Source organism: Sipha flava, unplaced genomic scaffold (genome assembly GCF_003268045.1).
Source record: "Sipha flava isolate LNK unplaced genomic scaffold, YSA_version1 87_pilon_pilon, whole genome shotgun sequence".
Classification (NCBI taxonomy): domain Eukaryota; kingdom Metazoa; phylum Arthropoda; class Insecta; order Hemiptera; family Aphididae; genus Sipha; species Sipha flava.
This window is the reverse complement of record NW_020273629.1, coordinates 232557-252698: the sequence shown is the minus strand read 5'-3', so window position 1 is coordinate 252698 and position 20142 is coordinate 232557. Positions and strand designations below refer to the sequence as shown.

The window sequence follows — 20142 nt, the reverse complement described above, 5'->3', positions numbered from 1 at the left end:
TAATTTACGTTTTATCGTTTAAATAGTTTTAATGTGATACGAGAGAAGCCAGAGCAATTTTTTCAGGGTAAGTGGGGTAGTTTAAATTATACTGCCCCGGTAAGATGTAAATGTTCAAACCGCCTTTGATAGAGTGGCAACAGTTTTGTGCGAATCTATGTAAACAATTTCTGGTGATATATGTTAACTGGTGTACACAATGGCGCTACATGAAACATATACATGTAAACCCAGTATTAGAGACAATACATGCAGATGAAATGTCCTTTTAATCTTAAGTAATATTAGTATTGTAGAATTTTATTTTAGAAAGTAGTTGACAAATTTGTATATTTATACCCCCACCCTCCTAATCAATATTTGCTGACACCTGCCATGTAAGTAATAAGTAAAACATTTAATTGAAATCACTAATTCATAGGTCACTATCAGAGTAGCCTCGTATCATTTATAATGATAATATTGCTTCTGATAGTTGATAAAATAAACAAAGGTATGAAAATCATACTAGTATATTATTGAAAAATGTTTAATAAAATTAAAATGTTCAATATAATATATTCACAGAAGTATAATAAAAAAAATATATATCAAAGCAGCCTTCAAGCACAATGGTGATTACTTATAAATTATTCAAGTATAAATTTTGTCTCCGACATTATGAAAAAATAAAGCAACCGTTCGAGTTTTCGGGTTCACTGATAAATAAGCAAAACTATATGGTGCGGAGTTTATGCTTTCTTTTGGAAATGAAATCTTGTTATTAGAATTGAAAGCAACGACTTTGTATATCTTGGACGAAACTCGTATCCCGAAGTCAGTTACTTTCTCGACACTAATACAAGTAACATTTTAAAAATATAAAATATATAAATACATAATTCATATGAAGTAATTTATTATCATGAACTATGATAATTGTCTTACTTAAGTAAATCTTTGTACACATGTTTCGTTGCTGTCAAATACGGTTCAATGATTTCGTCGTCTTGACACCAACGTCCACCGATCAAAAAATGCTGCAACAGTCGAAATATAAACTCCGCGCGTTCGTCTTCACTGTACAACAAATATTCACTGGATTCATCTTCGAATGACATCTGAAATTCATGTTATTGGATTACACGTTATAAATTCCTTCTGAGACCTGAGTCCTAACGGATGTGAGTCGGTATTTTAAGTATAGACCTAATATAAATATAGGTCAACAACCTACTAGCTATAATAGTGGATATATAATGGTAATATTTTAATATTAGTGATGTTATTAGAATTTGTTTTCGTTCACATTTAATTCATGCGTATTATTGTTGATGCTCTAATATAATAAAATTATATAAATTTAAATACATTGATAATTATATGTATCCATAGTGGGTAGTTTACACTAGTAGTACATTTTATGCATTTTGATTAAACCTGTTATTTTTTAAGCGTATTCGTGTATGCAAGCGCAATTAAGGGTAGGCTAAATTATGCTTAGCACCACTAAACTATTTTCGTGTTTATATAATGGCAATATGATTTTCTGCTTAGAAAATATTTGTTCCTAAAATCGGTTGTTTTAGTTTCTTGCAAAAGCAATTTTATATTATTATACAACCCAATATAATTTGTCTATTTATAGAATAGTTTTCCAATTATCTACCAATTATAGGAAGTCGCTAACCGGTAGTCATAAGGACGGTCGCACACGAATGACTTTTTGTCGCACAACTATTTTTTTCTTTTTCGCCCTGTAGTTTTTTCGGTCTTCGCGAGCGCGCACACGATCAGCAACTTTATTCTATAAATAAATTTTCACGTATTGATTGTGGCATTCCACAAATGCACGTGCACATTGTTTGTCTACGTACACGTTATCATGGATTTTTTGGGGAACTACGATGATTTGTAACTTATCATTTAACACGGGAAAAATTAATTAAAAGAAAATATTAGGTTAGGTTAGGTTAGGTCTCTAATAGTAGTAATAACTAGGAGATAAGTTTAGTATTTTTGATTTTTGTATAAAAAAAGTCAATATTCGTCAATACTTTTTATAGCTAAAGCTAATAGTATACTCGTATACTGAGTACCTGCGTATCCCAAATTAAATAATAAGTATACGCATAGACCAAAAAAATGAGGAGTCGTTATGCATCATATAACCGTTTTTTCCATAACAACTGTATGTATACAAATAATAATTCATATTAACCATTTTTAATTTATTCGAGATGTATATGCCGTTTTTGAACACTTCCATGCACTGGCGTATTCTATGGTTACCATCATTATCAGTACCACTGCAAACGATGTTATTTTTGGGGTCCAAGAGTCTATCGAAAAACATCATAGACGTGACGCTACAAGGAATCGTTTCCGTCTGTACTCGGTTTACGTTGTTTCCTAGAATAAATTATTTTGAATCATTTTGAAGTCATTATAGATTACCAGTTATGAAATATCCAAATTAATTATGCTTTAATTATATTACTATACTAATTAATATTAAAAAAAATTATCGAAAATATTAATTTATATTCCTAGTGTTATCAAATTGTTAAGAATAGGTATGATAGATCTTTATTCAAGTCGACAGTACAGTGGTTGATCCACCGTGGGGGGGTTATAACCCCCCCCCAAAATTCAGGAAAAATATATATTAAAAAACCAGAGGCGGCTCTAGAGTCTTGATTAGGACGCGGGCAAGTTATAATTTTACAAAATCTTATAACAAAAAGAAAACAACAATTTAGTCCGTACAGAAATGTGTGCTACGCAAATCATGTTTTGAATATTATAAAATAATAATATCATAGTATGATACTATAGAATATTTTATATTAATATAGTTTATTTATAGGCTTATTAAATAAGGTTATAAATAAACAAATTTTGTTCTTCATAATATAGATAGCAGGCACTTCGTATACACCATCATACCTCTATGGCTCTATCTACATACTTGTGCGTCGTATAATAGTCCAGCATTTCCCAAAGTGTGTTCCGCGGAACCTTAGGGTTCCGTGGGACAATGCTAAGGGTTCCGCCAGATATATGTGAATGTTGAGAAATTTATTTTATATTAAATTTGGAAAAAATATTATTTCATATTATTTAAAAAAAAATTGTGTTTTATATTAATTTTAATAAAAAGTAATCATTAACAATATTAACAGTATTATTGAAAATATTTTTAGAGTATTGGTTTTCCTATAATTTTTGTTTTTAAAAAAAATTAGAATTGAATTGAAATTAAAGACATTAGGGTTCCCCGAATCACAAACTATTTTTTAAGGGTTTCTTGAATGTAAAAGTTTGGGAACCGCTGTAATAGTCCATATTATACGAGTAATATGCATTTTTTGTTAACATTATACATTTTTTTATAAATACGGTACGGGCTTGGGGGGCGCGGCCCCTAGGGCCCCCCTGGAACCGCCCCTGTAAAAATCAATAATTTTATAAATTAAGAAAAAGATTTTTTTTTTAAAGTATGAGGGAAAATATATAATTTGTATTTAGATTTAAATTAATGTATTACCATATGGTATATTACTTACTATTATCTTAATTCATTATCAATCACTGACTGCAATGTTATAAAAAATATGATATATATGAAAACATTTTTAACCCCCCCCCCCCCCCAACTCCAAGCCAAAAACCCCCACCCCCCCCCCCCCCCCCCCCCAAATGAAAATTTATGGTACCCCACTGCGACAGTAGCTATACTTTTCGAGATAGTATTTCTTTTAAATAAAATAAAATCTAAATGTATTGATTTAAGTATGAACTTTAATATTTTCCATTACTTTATACGGATTATTATACGCATCAAAACAATTATAAAATGTATTTGTATAGCAGTGCATTTTATAAGAAATTTTCACTGGGTGACAAAAAATGTTTTTCTCAAAATAGTCAATGTATAATACCATAGTACGGTTATAGTATTATATTTTGTTTCGCATTATTTCGCCCAATCTTTTAAAATACTGTCGACAGAGTTTAATCACTGGGCGACATTTGTGTCACCTAATTAACTAGTTAAAAAATGTACTGTTGTATAGTATCCTTGACCAGGAGCGTAGGTATACATTATTTATGGGAATAGGCAGTGCCATATTTAGTAGTTTTGCGTTCTGGCGCAGTTAGAAAAAAAGTTCAATAATTCACAAGTGAGCAAATTTCCGACCACAAAATTTTAGCTCCCCAAAAAAACTGACGCCCAGGCAGTGGTATTCAGTGCTTCCCCCTTAAATGAAGCCCTAGGAATGGGGGCTTTAAGAATTATTTGTACAGTTAATTAATTGATGGATATGAAAATAATTTTGAAGAAATTGTGCAGTAATTATAAATATAATCAAAGACCTTTATTTAATTAAATTTAAAAGAAAATACTTTTAATTATTATGCAAGTAAATTTAACCTTTGTCTACATTATACTGGTTTTGTTCATTATCTGTAATTTATCCACAATGACGTCCCTATAAATATTAAGAAGTTCTGGACAAGTTCACTATCACTCTTGATTTATCTGAAATATGTCTTCGACGTAGACACAAGAAGAGTAGCAAAAATGTTTTAAAGTTATATCTATGATAGGAAATAAATAGTTTATTAAATTTATCTAGTGTTTTAATCACATTTAAATCATTACTACTTTCGATGTTGGAGGTAAGCGTACGCTTTAATAATATTACATTATTTTATATTATCCCAATATAATAATAGATATACTTAATTGGTACTGATTTAGAAAATTACACATATTTTGTAATACCAAAAGTATTTTTGAAAAATAGTATTATAAATATTAATCTACATTAAATGTATTCCGCACAAGTATAATTTAGTTAAATGTTTAATTAAAAAAAGGTCTTGTTATTTGTAGTGTGTACATAAAAATTAAAAATTTCTCCTATATTTATATATAATAATTAATTGGATTTAATTGGACCTTTGAAATTAGAAGGGTTTAATCTTCATACACACTTTACCTATATCCCTGGCCGTTTGACTTAATGATGACAATACAACTTTATTACTTTATTATTTTCATCATACTAACTACGCAGGAACGGATCCAGAGTCGGGAAACTGTGGGTCAAGCCATTTCAAGAGGCGATTTATTAGGGATGAAACTGAATTAGAAATGAATACCTTGTAAAAAAAAAAAAAACACAATATGCTCATAAAAGTGTATATTTATATTACATTTTAGAATTAGTGATACCACCGATAATGAAATATTTACGATTAATTAATATAATCTAATTTTATTAGCGCAACAAACGTACGGAATAACCTAACTTTCTACTAAAACGATATAATTGAAAATATAAATTATGAATTGAAAAATTTTAAATTTTGAATATACATGGCATTCATTTTTCAAGTAACTCCGATGGGCCAACTGTCCAAGAGTTCAAATCAAGGTCTAAAAAGAGAAAAAATTTTCAAAAGGTCAACTTTATCAACAAATATTTACTGTGGGTCAGTTGATCCCCTAAACCCCTCCCCCTAGATCCGCCCCTGTAACTATGCCTTTACTCATTACTTACTGCAATAATACATTATTTTTAACGAGTATAATATAGGTACTTAACATGTAGATATATAATTATAGGTTTAGTGTCGACAGTGTAAGTATATATAATTTTTCAATAAAAATTAAATATTTACCTTTGAATTCGTCAAAGTGGGTCTGTAAGGTGGTCACTACATTGCAATCTCGGAATAAATCCTATGAAAATAATATATTTTCAATTTTTGCATAATATAGTTTAAGTTATTCCTGTCAATTCATTTAATTAAATTAATATTATCAAACCAATGCAAACTGCTCAATGTCATCTTCTGTAAACTCTTGATTAAAAGCGTAATAATCGACGTGTAAACATTTCTTCATTGACCTATATAACGAAATTCACATATTATTGTTAAAATTTTTGCTGGTGAAATGTCCTATATATGTATAATTTATATAGCTATCGTCTATTTCAAATGCAAGAGAAACTTTTTCAATCAATACCATGATCGTGATTTCTATGCATTTAATAAAAGTTGTACTAATTTTAAGGAATTCGGCCTTAAATATATTTTCTCTTTCGCAAGACTTCATATTATTACACAAAAAATTAAAAAAGAATAACAGAAATTGTACCTACTTAATATTTATACATTTTTAAACTTAAAGCCTTTTAAAAATTGAAAATTTGAACATGACACAATGTTTTTCACAGAACATAAAATTATACTATAACAAAAATATTAGAAAACAAATTAATATACACTGTGATTATCTATCGGAAAAAACATTGTGAGTCAGTGAAATATATTTCCCTAACCAAATCTTGGTTTAGTTTTTAGATTTTTTTAATATGGGAAATCAAAATTTAAGGTAGGTACCTACTTACCAATCATTACACAATAATTTTTTTACTAATTGCGTTAATAGCAATTATACAAACATCTGTTGAATTTTACTATAAATCTATAAACATTAATATGAATGTAATAGTAAGTTAATATTTTAATAAGGAATGGCATTAAATATAAATTAAGTTTACCTTATTTTATTTGATAAAAACTGAGACAATTATTACTTGTATGGAAAATAATCTTATCACTCCTAACCTTCAGTTATAACAATTTATGACTTACATACTTTGCTACCTTATATAAATCAATAATATTTAAATTATTTTAAGGTATTAATAATGAAATACAAAATTATTTATCTGTGTCTACTAGGTATCTAATACTTTTTCACAGTTCGTCAGACAAAAGTCAGAGTTGTTTTGCTGAAAGTATTGTCACATAAAATTGACTATAAGGCATGTTGTAATAACTTGTTTTAATTATTAATGAAATCTGAACTGTTTTTCAACCAAGTATTTAATAAAAGATATAATGTTAAGTAACATAAATTATTGAAGTTTCATTAAAAAAAATTAATTTAGTAATCCTGAAACCCTTTGGAACACCAGGAAGTCATACTCAAAACTGGTATTGTCCCAATCTGTACGAGGTATATGTCGACTTTTATAAATACCTACTAGTAAATATAAATTTAGTTTACTATTTATAATCGATAGTTGTGTATACTACACAAATATGAAACAATATCTATTTTCATATATAAAAATTTATAATTTTGGATATTTCTTACCATTTAAGAAGATACTCTTGAATCATTTTAGTATATAATCCAGCAGGATCTTTATTAGAAAGATGGTAAAAAGTATATTTTGATGTAGACATAATGGCAAAAATTTTTTAATAAATATAAATGGCAACAAATATTCATAAATACGCTAATGGCTGATGAATCACCATAGATCTAATAAATATGAAACCATAGTAACACAAAAGATAATATTTAAAATAACAACAATTCTTTTTCTTCTCCTTCACCTTTATAATAACTATTTATGGTATAACAAAATAAAAATAAATATAACACTATATATTTTATTTAAATTAACACTGAATACTTATTAGTCAATGATAAGTACCATGAACTATGTATATATAGTAATATTTTGTATATACAAATAATAAATACAAGGAAAAAATTAAAAACTATTTATTAAAATTTGAATAATAAATTATATTTTAAAACAATTTAAATATCATGTTAATGTACATAGTTTAAACTTTCTTAAATATTAATATAAACATTAATTCTATTTGAGGCCTTTAAATCCACGGGCAAGAAGATACATTTCAGAAGAATCCGATCGACTAGCTTTAGGTTTTACAAATTTTACGTTAGTATAAAATTTTATTAAAGTTTTTTCAATTTCCATATTTTGATTACCATTTAAAATTTTAATCAAACAAGCTGCACCAACATTTGAATTTAAAACAGAAAATCTATAAGATTAAACAATATTATATATTTTATTTATTATTTATTTAACTATGTATTTGTTATAAATTCCAATTTACAATGATAACTTACTTGATAACTGAGTATGCTAATTTGATTATTAAGTCATGGTCTAAATGTTTAACCCCTGTAGAATTAGGAGCCATATCACTTAAGACAACGTCTATAAGTCGACCATTTAAATGACTTTTTATCTTAAGCCATGTTTTTGGAGATGTGAAATCAGAATTTCCCAATAACGTCACTCCTTTTATTGGATACATTTGCTGAAGATCAATGCCGATTAGTAAACCAGAAGGCAATTTACTATCTAATTGGATAGTAAAAAAAAAATAGGTTCATAATTAATTTACTTAAATACTTTAAATATATATATTGATAACAAAAGGATTATATTTTAAAGGAGAAATATTTATCTTAATTTTATATTTTAAGACACATGATTACAACATTTTGTCATTATTTAACGTGCTATCTACTGCATATTTTGTCGTTTAGTATGCTATCTAAAGTAATAACTTTATCTATAAATGTATGTCATAGTCATATTTAATACTTATAGGAATGTAAAACAAAAATTGTGTTAGTCCCAATTTCTATGTAACACTACAAGACATTGTAAATGTGGATTTTTTAAACTTAAGAATGAGTTTCTTGACAGCAACTTACTTTCATTGGCACATCTTTGGAAACAAAGATATATGTGCACAATTTTTAAAAACACGTGATTTACACATTGGTAATAGTATTCAAACACAATCTATCAAAGCACTTTGGAGACGTGTAAAAAACAAGTATGGTATCAAATCAAGCAGAGCAACTGATTTGTTTGAATACCAACGACAAGAAGAAAGGTGATTTTAATTTAATAAGCTTATATTTTTTAATTATTCTTTAAGGTAAGAAATATTATATTTAATTTTTAGATAGCATACATTTTAACTATTCAAAATTAACCATGAACAACATTTCGCAAATAACTAAAACATTTAATAATAAGTTGCTGCTTAAGGAAGATACCATGTCAATGGTAAACATGCAATTTATAGCATTATGAACTACAGTAGGTAACAAATACATTTATCTCATTCAGGAATAAAATTAATTTATGTTATTAAAGTACATATAAATATAACTAACCATTAAAATTTACATTAATTCTAGATGCAGCTACTTGTGACCAGCTACCTGGAGCTGCACCAACATCTATAACACATTGTCCTGGTTTCAATATAGAAAATTTATCATCTATTTGTAAGAGTTTGAATGCACTTCTACACCTGTATTACAAGTATAAAAATAAATAGTTTTTGTTCAGCATGTTGTTTATCTTGTTTGTTAATAATGTAGAAAACATATGCATCATCGTTTATACTAATGGATGTATAAGCATAAAATATATATATATATATCCAACTGACATACCTATAATTTTCTACTTTGGCTTTTTCTACGTATGGATCAGAATTTTGTCGTGAAAGCCATTCTTTCGAACTATGCTTTCTGGAAAAATTTTTAAAGACAAACCAATTTCTACACACAAGAATTATTTTCATTGTAAAAATATTTATACCTATAACATAGTAATTAATAACATTTTTATAGTATAATTTTACAATTCAGCTTAACATAGAATAATATGAAAAAACATTTGCACGCTATTCAAGACTACATATTATTCTATACTATTTAAAACAAATGTGCTAAAGTAAATTGTTAACTTATTTATTTTTCAAATCATTGAGATTTACATTTGATAAGTAACTATCAAAATAATTGATAAGATGAAGATTGATAAGTAGAATTGATAAGCAACAACTAATGTACGAATTTAATATTACATAATTATTTTTGTATTGTATACAGTCGTAGATTTCCTTTCTTAATATTTTTTAGTCTAATTTAACTGATCCGAAAAAATTAAAACGACATCATATACGCTATCAAAATCATTGTGTGTTAATGTTTTAATGTAGGAAGTTAATTAATGATTACAATTATTCTAACTTATTACGATTTTTTACCATTTGTAAGTACATTATGAAATTTTTGTTATACCCAAACTTTATTTTTCATATTTGTATTAAATTTTTTTTTAAGTTATCCAATGGATCACAGCTATGATGAAGATGTTTTATTAAATCAATTTTTGATATCTCTTTGCAAATCATCAACAGAAACCTTTTTTAAAGCTGTCGAAAATGGATGGCCTATATGTGTTCCTAGAGAAGGGTCCTTTTTGAAGACTAAATATTCTGAAAAGGATTTTAATGATCACATTTTAATTCCTAGTAATTGTTCAGATGCACAATTCAAGACAATTAGTGGACATGAAGTTTCTGTAGATAACAGTGTAGTTAAATGCCAATATGACAATAAAACAAATACAGTTAACATATTATTTATTGAAACTTGTTATACAGAAGATAATCAAAGCTATAAAGTAATATGTATAGATGGCCCATTAACAAGTGCTACTATGTCAGAAGATATTATTATAATAAAATCTGTTCAAGACTGTTTGAATTTTTTATATTCTAAAAATAACAAACTGTTATTGAAAGACTTAAGATGTTTAATGGATGAATTTTTATTGTCCAATGAGTTCAGTAACATGACTATTGAAATTCAAAAAAAATCCATTTACATTTTATATAATAAATGTTTAAAAAAAGCCTGTTATCATATTAGACGATCTAATATTTTTTTTCAAAACAATTTAAAACTCGCTATAGAGTATTATATTCAAAACAAACTGTATGCTGCTTTAATGAATAACATAAATATTTTAGTTGCTACAGAAGATGCTAAGTTAAACAAACTCATAAGAAATTATTCTAGTGCTATGATTGACATAGAAATAGACCAAAAAGTAGAAGTAGAAATACCAAATGCTAGATGTGAATTATCCAAGTTATATATGCATAAAACTATTCTTGGAAAATTTAAATGTTTGAAAGACACATTTCTGAAGTTATCTAATGGAAACAAAAATTTTACTGTAGATAACCTTTTATGTGCTTTAGTTAATTTAGTTATACATTGTAAAATACCTAATTGGAATGCACAGATATATTTTATGAAATATTTTGTTATAAACAATATTGAAGAATTTGATGACAACTTTTATTTAACCTCATTAGAAGCAGCTATTGAACACATAAAAGTTCATAATTTTAATCTAGAATTATTTTCCAATATTCATGATTCAAATTGTGATACATTTTATAGTTATATTTCTAAAGGAGAATATTTTAAAGTTAAAGAAACTATAGAATATGTAAAAATACAACGATGTAGCTCAAAATGTCACCCTTTATGTGAATGTGATTCTTGTATGAAAGAAATGTTAAAAGAATCAGCAGTTTGTGTCAATTACAAAGATGAACAAGGTCTTACTCCTCTTCACATAGCAGCTTTTTATGGCTATCCACTTATTATTGAATTACTATTGGAATATGGATCTGACATTAATGCTTTGGATAATTTTTCACGAACACCTGCTCATTATGCTGCACTCAGGGGACAACAGAATGCATTATTATTTTTATTACATAATAACGCATTAATGATTGGTGACAATGAGGGTAATACTCCATTACATTTGTGTTGTTCAAATGGTCATGATGTATGTGTCAAAGCTTTATTGTATTTTATGGAGTTTTCGGATTCAAAACTAGATATAAATGTACAAAATAATCAGGGTGATACATCTTTACATTTAAGTTTTAAATGGGGTTATTCTAGTATAGTCCAAATACTGATTGAACAATACGCAGATCCGTTAGTACATAATCGTAGAGGTCAAACTTGTTTTGATTGTGCTCATAATACTAAAATGATTGAGATGTTTTCAAACCATAAGAAGAATATTGCAGATAGAGTGAGAAGAAGTAGTATTGAAATTACATTGCAACAAAAGAATATAGGAAAAATAATTACTGCTATAACTGATGGTGACATACGTTTAATACAACATTATTTGGGCATTGATGATGAAAATCAAAATGTAAACAATTTTGTTGATATAAATTGTACGAATAGTAAAGGTTTTACTCCTCTTCACATAGCAGCAATCTATGGCCAAACTAACATTATCAAACTGTTAATTGGCTATGGAGCAAATGTTAATTATTTAACAAATTCTGAACAGTATACTGCATTACATTTGGCTGTACAACATAAAATGACTGATGCAATTGATGTTTTATTAGATTCTAAAAAATGTGATCTCAACAAACAGGATATATATGGAAATAGTGCTCTACATTATGCATGTTTAACTGGTGATGCTAATATAATAAATAAGCTACTCAAACGTGGTGCTGACTACGGAGTGATCAATAACAAATTCACAAGTGCATTAGATCTTTTAAACAAAAATCCAGAGTTAAGGTAAATACTATTAAATTTGTTCAATTTTTATATGTATCTGTTAAATCGTTTTGTAAATATAAGCTTATTATAATTATTTTATTATTTTATAATATATAATATATATAAGTGTAAATATTGTAAACCAACATATTTTCGATTGTAAAATAAATAAAATATTGTGTTTAGTTGTTAATTTAAATTTAAATTAAATATATATATAAATTAAATTACAATTTAATGAAAAGGATTTTTTTCCTAGAAACTAAAAAATCTGTTTACCATTATAGTTGCAAGATTTTTATTAATAACAATAATACGCTTTTTTAATTTTTCTTTGTATTAATGTTATTATTATAAAACTATTGCATAATACACAAATTATTAAATTTAAATAAATAATTATTACATATTAAATCACAACTCTTATAATCGAGGGAATTTTCTGAACAACAAAAATATTAATAAAGTGTAAATGTTCAATATTTTATTTGTTTCAGGAATTTGATTTCTACTACAAAAAAAAACAACCTGATATTAATAAAATCAAATAAATCATTAAGTCTTCAAATAAAAAAGCTATATATTGTTATAAAATAAATTTTTTTATTAAATTCTACTTATTCATTTTGAACTGTGTAACTAATATTTTATCATATAATTTATGTTTATTTAATAAAAAAAAAATAAAAACATTATTTAATTTATTGGTAATTATATATATGTTTATATGTATATAGATTTACGTTAACAATATTTATATATTTCTTAACACAAATCAAAAATGTATTTTTCATAATATTTGTATTGTTTATATAACAAATATAAGACCGTGCAATAAAATTAAGTTTAGTTAGGATATGTAATTTATATTATTTATTATTACATAATACATATTAATGAATAATTCAATATATTTAATATACTGTTATATTTGTTGTATAAATGTTAAGTTTATCATACTGAATGATCTTTTTGTTTAAAAATGAATGTACTTAATTAATTTTAATAATTTAACATTATATTCCAATTTATTTCCATAATATTTACCTAAATTCTATATAGATGTTCTAATGTTCCTACATTAATTAATAAAAATAAAAAATCTATTCGCACATCAAAAAAATATGTATTTAATATATTTTAAAAAATATTGACAAACTGTTAAATAATATGAATTCTTATTTTTTTATATTGTCATTATATAATGATAAATTACTATACATTCATAGTATTTAACAAATAGATGTTTGCCAACATTTTTATTTAAATTACACTGAGTTTTATTATCTGTCCAGAAAACTGGTTCCAAGACCATGTGTGCCTATCTAAAACATTAATTATTTTAAATATGGATCAAGAAATATGTTATGGAGCACTGAGAAAGTCTTATTTGAAAATTATTAAAGCACATTAAGATAAAATGTTTCTTAATAAGTAATAACCAGGGTTCTTAAGTTTATGCCTAAATAAGCATGCATTTATGCACTTGAAGTTGGCAAAATATGCTTTGAAATTAAAAGTTAAAAAATATGCATTTATATGCTCTAAATATCTAACATTATGCACTTCTATCACATCTAAAAAATGCTTACTTAAAAAAATCATAAATAATTTTTGAAATAACATGAACTATTCATTCATTTTTTTTATAACTATATTTTATTTCATTATGTTAATTAAAAAAAATAGAGTTTAAATACTATTTAATACTATTCTTAAGCCTTCATGAACTGCGCATAATGTACGTCTTTGTCAGTAGGTAATTCATTTTAAATGTGAAACTTTTGAAACAATTTTATTTATTAAATGTACGAGTATCAAGAAGATAAAAAAAGATAATACAATTTCTATTTTTAATTTTATATATATTATCCATTTAAATTTTCGATAGATTCTAATAGAATGTTGTATCTATAATATGCCCGACAAAATAAAAATATGCATAAATATGCCAAATATGCAAAAACATGTAAAATGATTTCACATATTTAACAGTGGTACTTTGAAATAGATTTCTATGTCATCAAGTATTAAATACAACTTTGCAAGATTGATAAGCAAATGCATGAACTTACGAACCTTGGTAATAACTAATAAGTGTTGATCATTGACAGAGGAGACTAAATGTATATTATGTATTATAATTTAAATTCAATCTCTTCTGTGCTTGAATATTTGTTGTAGGTCATGTAGTATTCAATTATTTTTAAGAATTGAAAATTATTCTTAAATACGTCTAGGGAAACGTTTAGGTTAGATGGGTTAACCAAGGTTAATACCATAATTCGCTCCAACGCCACCAACTATAATCATCAGGGTTGGGATTTTATAGCACTTAAAATTGCATAAATATGTGTTATATTATTACCTTAAAAATCGCTAAATAAGCTCTAAAAATATGCAATAAAAACAAAAAAAAGAAATTTATTATTTAATAATTTTATACGAGCACACGAGACGAATGTGGACTGTATAAAGCGAATTCTATACTCGTTCATTGATAATTGGCTATTAGTAGATTTAATAGAAATCGACAAAAAAAACCAACAAAATCAGCAGATAACAAAAATTAAAACCAAATAACTAAAATGAAATTATTGTATTATATTATACCTACCTATATATTATCGCTGTAATTGTACAGAGTTGCATCAGCGTAATCGGTCTATTTACTTAATCTATACATTTATAATTTAATTTAAAATTAAAATTAAAATTTTGAATCTTGAAAATTCGATTAACAAAAATCAAAAAACACGTTTACTAAAATAAAATTTCATAAAATATGCCCGATTTTAATTAAAACAAAGGTAAAAGGCAAAAAAGTCTCAAAAAATCCCCAAAAAAGCACAATAAACTAAAAAACGCAAAATATGAAAAAAAAGCAAAATAAAATTTTTTATTTGAGTTCTCTATATCATGAAACATATTTTTAGCTTACTCTGCTATTTTTTAAGTATCATAAGAAATATGAAATCCCAACCTTGATAATCATAAATGCATTTTTACTAGAGAGCTCTTCTCAAAGACTTCTTTCTAAACCAGCTACTTAAAATAGTAGGCTGCTTGTTTCAGCATTTAATCATCTATAATAATTGTAAGTAAAATGTAACGGATTGCACTCCAAAGGTATTTGATCGACAGAAAACATATTTTCTATGTTATATTTTTGATTTGATCACAATATTCCGTTTCAAAATTATTTGAGTAATTCATAGTTTTGATATTAAAATCGTCTACAGGTGCACCTGTGTTCTTCTGTTTTGGCGAATCAAAGACTACGTCTTGTTTAAAACATATAAATAATAATAATATATCTTTATAGATATGTCTAAGTTTACAGTAATAAACACGTTGGGCGAATAGATCATAAACACACTCACGAGCAAATATTCTGAAAAGAGATTTAAGCGGCATAAAAAACCTTAAAAAGTTCTGTGCCCACAATATTCGGAATTCTACAAACTCACGTGCAAACACATGCGTATTACGTAATATACATATCGATACGATGCGTATTGTATATAAATTGAATGAGATATCGTAATTTAAGCATAGTAGTATACATGGGTTGGTCATTGATAATTCTCATCCCTAATCTATGTTATCAATAATATTCAGATTTGTTTGATAACGCATACGTGCGTCATAACATATACAGTACGTTGTGAAATTCACCAGACGAACGAATCGCAAACGTTTCATTCGTCTGCCTATTGCATTGTTTTTTTTGTTATTTAGTTTTTGGGTGTAACATTAGAAAATCTTGATGGCCATAGTGCTATCATGTTTCAAAAGGTGCTTCGACGGCATCAGATACACGGAACATGTGTCGTTTCCACAAATCAACCCTATATGTTTAGATACCAGCCGAATGGGTAATATTATTATGTGGCCATCAACATCGGTATTGATTTACTTTTTAATAATTGTATGTCGCCAGGTAATGAAGTAGTAATTGTAAAAAACGGTACTAGAATATGCGGCAGTGGTGGTGTCTTGTGCACTGCGCCAATTGTTCAAAATAAATGTTATTTTGAAGTAAAAGTACAGCAATCTGGTAATAGAAACAGCTGTGTACATTTTTATTTTTTATTTATAAGGAAAAATGTACTGTTTTGTTTTAATATGATATTGTGTCTAATTAGGGATCTGGGGAGTAGGTTTAGCTTTGAATGATGTAGATCTGTGTAAAACACCAGGTGGTCACGATCCATATTCTTGGGTGTTGTGCAATGATGGAGCTCAACGGCACAATCAGCAAGTGTTAAAAGCAATAGATAATACCATTGAAGAAGGAGACATAATTGTAAGTTCTTAATCATATGTATAATAAGGTATTTTTTGTTATCAATCAATCATAATGAGTTTTTTTAGGGTATCTATTATGACCATGTAGAATTAAATTATTCAATTAATGGTCAACCAGTTAATGAACCTATTACAGGAATAAGAGGAACTGTTTTCCCAGCTCTTTTTGGTAAGTAATCATAACTTCCAAGCAAATGAATTTCCTATAGTCTCATAAATATTTTTAGTATTTAAATTTTAAGAGTAATTTATATCATATAGTAATTAAATGCACTTGTGAGGAAAATTATAAAACCAAAAAATTAATTTATCATAAAAAATTAAAGTAAATGTTATTTAAAATAATACTCAACCATTTTTTAAAAAAATGATAAAAAATTGTTAATTTTAGTTTTGAATAAAAAAATAATTTTGTATAGTACCTGTGATTACTAAGCATTCCTAACACCTAGACAATTTGATATAATAATATTTATAAATAAATGTTATTTTGTATATTGTTAAAATCAAACGAAATTAAGTATGACATAATTCACATCGCTTCTAACATATTTGATATATAATTATACAATTTTTATTTTTCAGTTGATGATGGTGCTATTCTAGATATTGTGCTGGAAAAATTTTCATACCCACCTTCTAACGGTTATGATAAAATTATGTTGGAGCAGTCTATACTTTAATTAAATATTGCTTAAAAATAATAACATATAATCATTATTTTAAATAATTAATCATTCCATTTATCATTCCATAATAATTAAGTATTATTTTAAATTTTATAATTTTTTTTTATAAATTTGTTTATTTTTTTGTATTTTAATATATTTTTAAGTGTGTTTGTAAAGTTATAAATAATATATAATTATACTAACAGAATATTTAGAAGGTTCATTTTATTAGTTTGTATTAATATTTAAATATTTATCAAACATTAAATATAGATATATAAAACTTCTTATTTTATTTAATAGTAATTAAATAATCCCCAAAATTTTTTTTTTAATTGTTCTATTAAAAAGAAAAAAAATCAATGTATACTCTGTGCCTTCTAACTGTTCTTAGTTATCCTAGAACAAAATGTTTTAATATTATATTTACACATATAGATGTCAGTCTACTAATAGAAAATATTAATAATAATCAAAGCTTAACATTATAACAGTTGTGTCTTTTCAACAAAAATCAATATATTTTATCATAGTGTTAATTGATTATTGATGAGTATTAAAAAGTGTATTAAAAGTCAACTATTAAAAATTAGAAATGTATGTAGAAATTCATCTTTCATGTGTTGTATTAATTTGTATTAAAAACTAGTTTTAACAAGATGCAACTTATTTTATATAATGTACTTATGACTTATATATCTTTAATGGCAAAGACTGACTACATCGGACAAACTATGTATTGTTTATTTTTTTCTTAATTTATAATTATTTAAAACTGTTAGAATACATAACATAATATGTTTAGCATATTACATTTTATAATTGCATGTAATTAAACTTGTATAACATATTAATGATGACCATGTGATGTATATTTTTATTATATTTTGATGTAATGTGATATTAGTCAGCTTTGAATGTTACATTATCCCAACAATTTAAAGAATTATCGATTCTCTAAAATAATTTATTAATGCAGTTTGTTAATATTATATTTGTTTTTCTTCTTTGGTTTTAAATTATTGTGATTTTTCTAAATTATATTTACAACATTAAAATATTTAACATAATATTCAATTATTGTATATCATGAAAAAGAACAGTAAATTAAATGGATTAGTTTTTTTATTAAAATATTCATTAGAAGTACAATAAATGTATAATACATATTATAAATAAATATAATTTATTTTGTGTCAACTTATACTTAAACAATGTTAACATTCTATATTTTATGCTTATCAAATTGACACTCATATGGACACATAAATATATAAATATGATCAACTAATTATTATACACATGACACTCATTAAACATATTTTCTTCTAATCAATGTATACAATATAAAAATTATTAAAATATGTCAAGTTTAAGATATTACATTTTAAGATTGTCAACTTATTGTGTACATATAACTAATACATACAATTTAATTTAATGTATAAGTATTTAACTATTTCTATAATATAAAAACAAAATATTTATGTAATAATTATATTCGAGAATATATGAACAAACTATTTAAACATTTATGACTATGATTTTCTTAAGGTGGTTGGTTGACAATTAAATTGGACTATCAGGTAAAAAAGGTTTTGAGTAGGTTACAAAATTGTAAATAGTTTACATTTATTTTGGTTAACATTAATGCACAGTCTTGTAAACAGTTATATTTGATAGTTAAATTATGAGTACATTATAATTCAAATGGTAACTCAGAACATAATGTAATAATTGTGATTTAATGGATTTTTTCATCTGATATGTATAAATGAATTATTTGAATGATAAAGGTAAGTTTATAATGTGGAATGGCCAAAAATCTAATAACATTTTTATTATTTATAACACAAATTAAGGGTTTAATAAAAATGGATATATTACTGTTAAAAAGTATGGTATTCTAAGTTCTTAGAAAAAATTAATTAATTATTTTTTCTAATGATATGATATAAAAATATTTATTTGTAATTTAGTGCAATAACTAAATCATATTTTGAAATATATAAAAATTATTATGTGATGATAATGATTATTATTTGAATATGAGAAATTTAATATTTTGATAGCAGGAAATAACACTGACATTTTTTTTCAAGCATCTTATACAATAGTTGGTTAATGAGACAATCAGATGTAAATAGAAAAATATTTAACAACCATGTATTTCCAGAGGATTTTAAATTTTTGTGCACAAACTATTTATAATTTTAATATTTATATATATTAATGAAAGCCTCTTATTTTCATTTAAACTGACCATTTTATCCACACAATTGAAATGAGATTATCATTATTGATACTATCCATTATTAAGCTATATTTCACCTCTTTAACTCCTGTTTTGTCTATTTATAATATCTAACAACTTGTTTCAGCTACACAATGATCAGCAAAGTATATTATTGTTACACATGTTACCATAAATTTTGTATTCTAACATAATATTTAAACTTAATTATCTCAAATAAACTTTATTTATTGCATCATAATAATAATATTTAATTCTAATAATAAATATAATGCTAAATTAAGCATAGCAACATTTTTTAAACAGATACAATTATATTTACTAAATAAATTAATGTTGGAATGGTTTTTCAATAATATATGGGGAATATTTTTTAAAAAGAAATTACTAAATTTTAGCTATGCTTAATTTAGCATTATATTTATTAATAGAATTTAATATTATTATTATAATGCAACAAATACATTTTTTTTTTGAATAAATATGTTTAATATGTTTATTAATTTCTGAAATTAAAAACATATCTAGGAAAGGAATATTTTATTTTATTAAAATAATTATTATTTATTCTCAATTTTGATGTTTCTATAACGCAATTGGTAAAAAATGGTATTTGTTTATGATCATTTAAACTATTCAACAAT

The 20142-nt window shown here is 25.3% G+C and overlaps 4 protein-coding genes across 7 annotated transcripts; 2 read left to right on the top strand and 2 right to left on the bottom strand.

Moving 5' to 3' along the window:
* Positions 1-526: 526 nt before the first annotated feature.
* On the bottom strand, positions 527-7386 carry LOC112693483 (uncharacterized protein C11orf70-like). 4 transcript variants are annotated; one of them, XM_025568575.1, is made up of 7 exons: positions 6561-6629; positions 6408-6484; positions 5822-5903; positions 5674-5734; positions 2201-2391; positions 928-1100; positions 529-835 (listed from the first exon to the last, which is right to left on the bottom strand). In XM_025568575.1, exons 3-7 carry the CDS (start codon positions 5897-5899, stop codon positions 634-636), a joined length of 705 nt encoding a protein of 234 aa, XP_025424360.1. In that variant the 5' UTR covers positions 5900-5903; positions 6408-6484; positions 6561-6629; the 3' UTR covers positions 529-633. The 4 variants fall into 4 exon arrangements, with proteins under 4 accessions (XP_025424358.1, XP_025424361.1, XP_025424360.1 ...); XM_025568573.1 differs by lacking the exons at positions 6408-6484; positions 6561-6629 and adding an exon at positions 7163-7386 and having other exon boundaries at positions 527-835; XM_025568576.1 differs by lacking the exons at positions 6408-6484; positions 6561-6629 and adding an exon at positions 6159-6180 and having other exon boundaries at positions 528-835.
* Positions 7387-7564: 178 nt separating this feature from the next.
* LOC112693485 (rRNA methyltransferase 2, mitochondrial) lies at positions 7565-9620 on the bottom strand. The gene is made up of 4 exons (XM_025568577.1): positions 9311-9620; positions 9026-9165; positions 7958-8195; positions 7565-7869 (listed from the first exon to the last, which is right to left on the bottom strand). Exons 1-4 carry the CDS (start codon positions 9439-9441, stop codon positions 7680-7682), a joined length of 699 nt encoding a protein of 232 aa, XP_025424362.1. The 5' UTR covers positions 9442-9620; the 3' UTR covers positions 7565-7679.
* Positions 9621-9746: 126 nt separating this feature from the next.
* LOC112693464 (ankyrin repeat domain-containing protein 27-like) lies at positions 9747-15597 on the top strand. Its single transcript, XM_025568554.1, has 4 exons — positions 9747-9914; positions 9986-12280; positions 12760-12795; positions 15588-15597. Exons 2-4 carry the CDS (start codon positions 9993-9995, stop codon positions 15595-15597), a joined length of 2334 nt encoding a protein of 777 aa, XP_025424339.1. The 5' UTR covers positions 9747-9914; positions 9986-9992.
* A 301-nt stretch (positions 15598-15898) lies between these two features.
* On the top strand, positions 15899-17295 carry LOC112693474 (SPRY domain-containing protein 7). Its single transcript, XM_025568563.1, has 5 exons — positions 15899-16140; positions 16206-16322; positions 16411-16571; positions 16640-16742; positions 17159-17295. Exons 1-5 carry the CDS (start codon positions 16032-16034, stop codon positions 17254-17256), a joined length of 588 nt encoding a protein of 195 aa, XP_025424348.1. The 5' UTR covers positions 15899-16031; the 3' UTR covers positions 17257-17295.
* The last annotated feature ends 2847 nt before the right edge of the window (positions 17296-20142 follow it).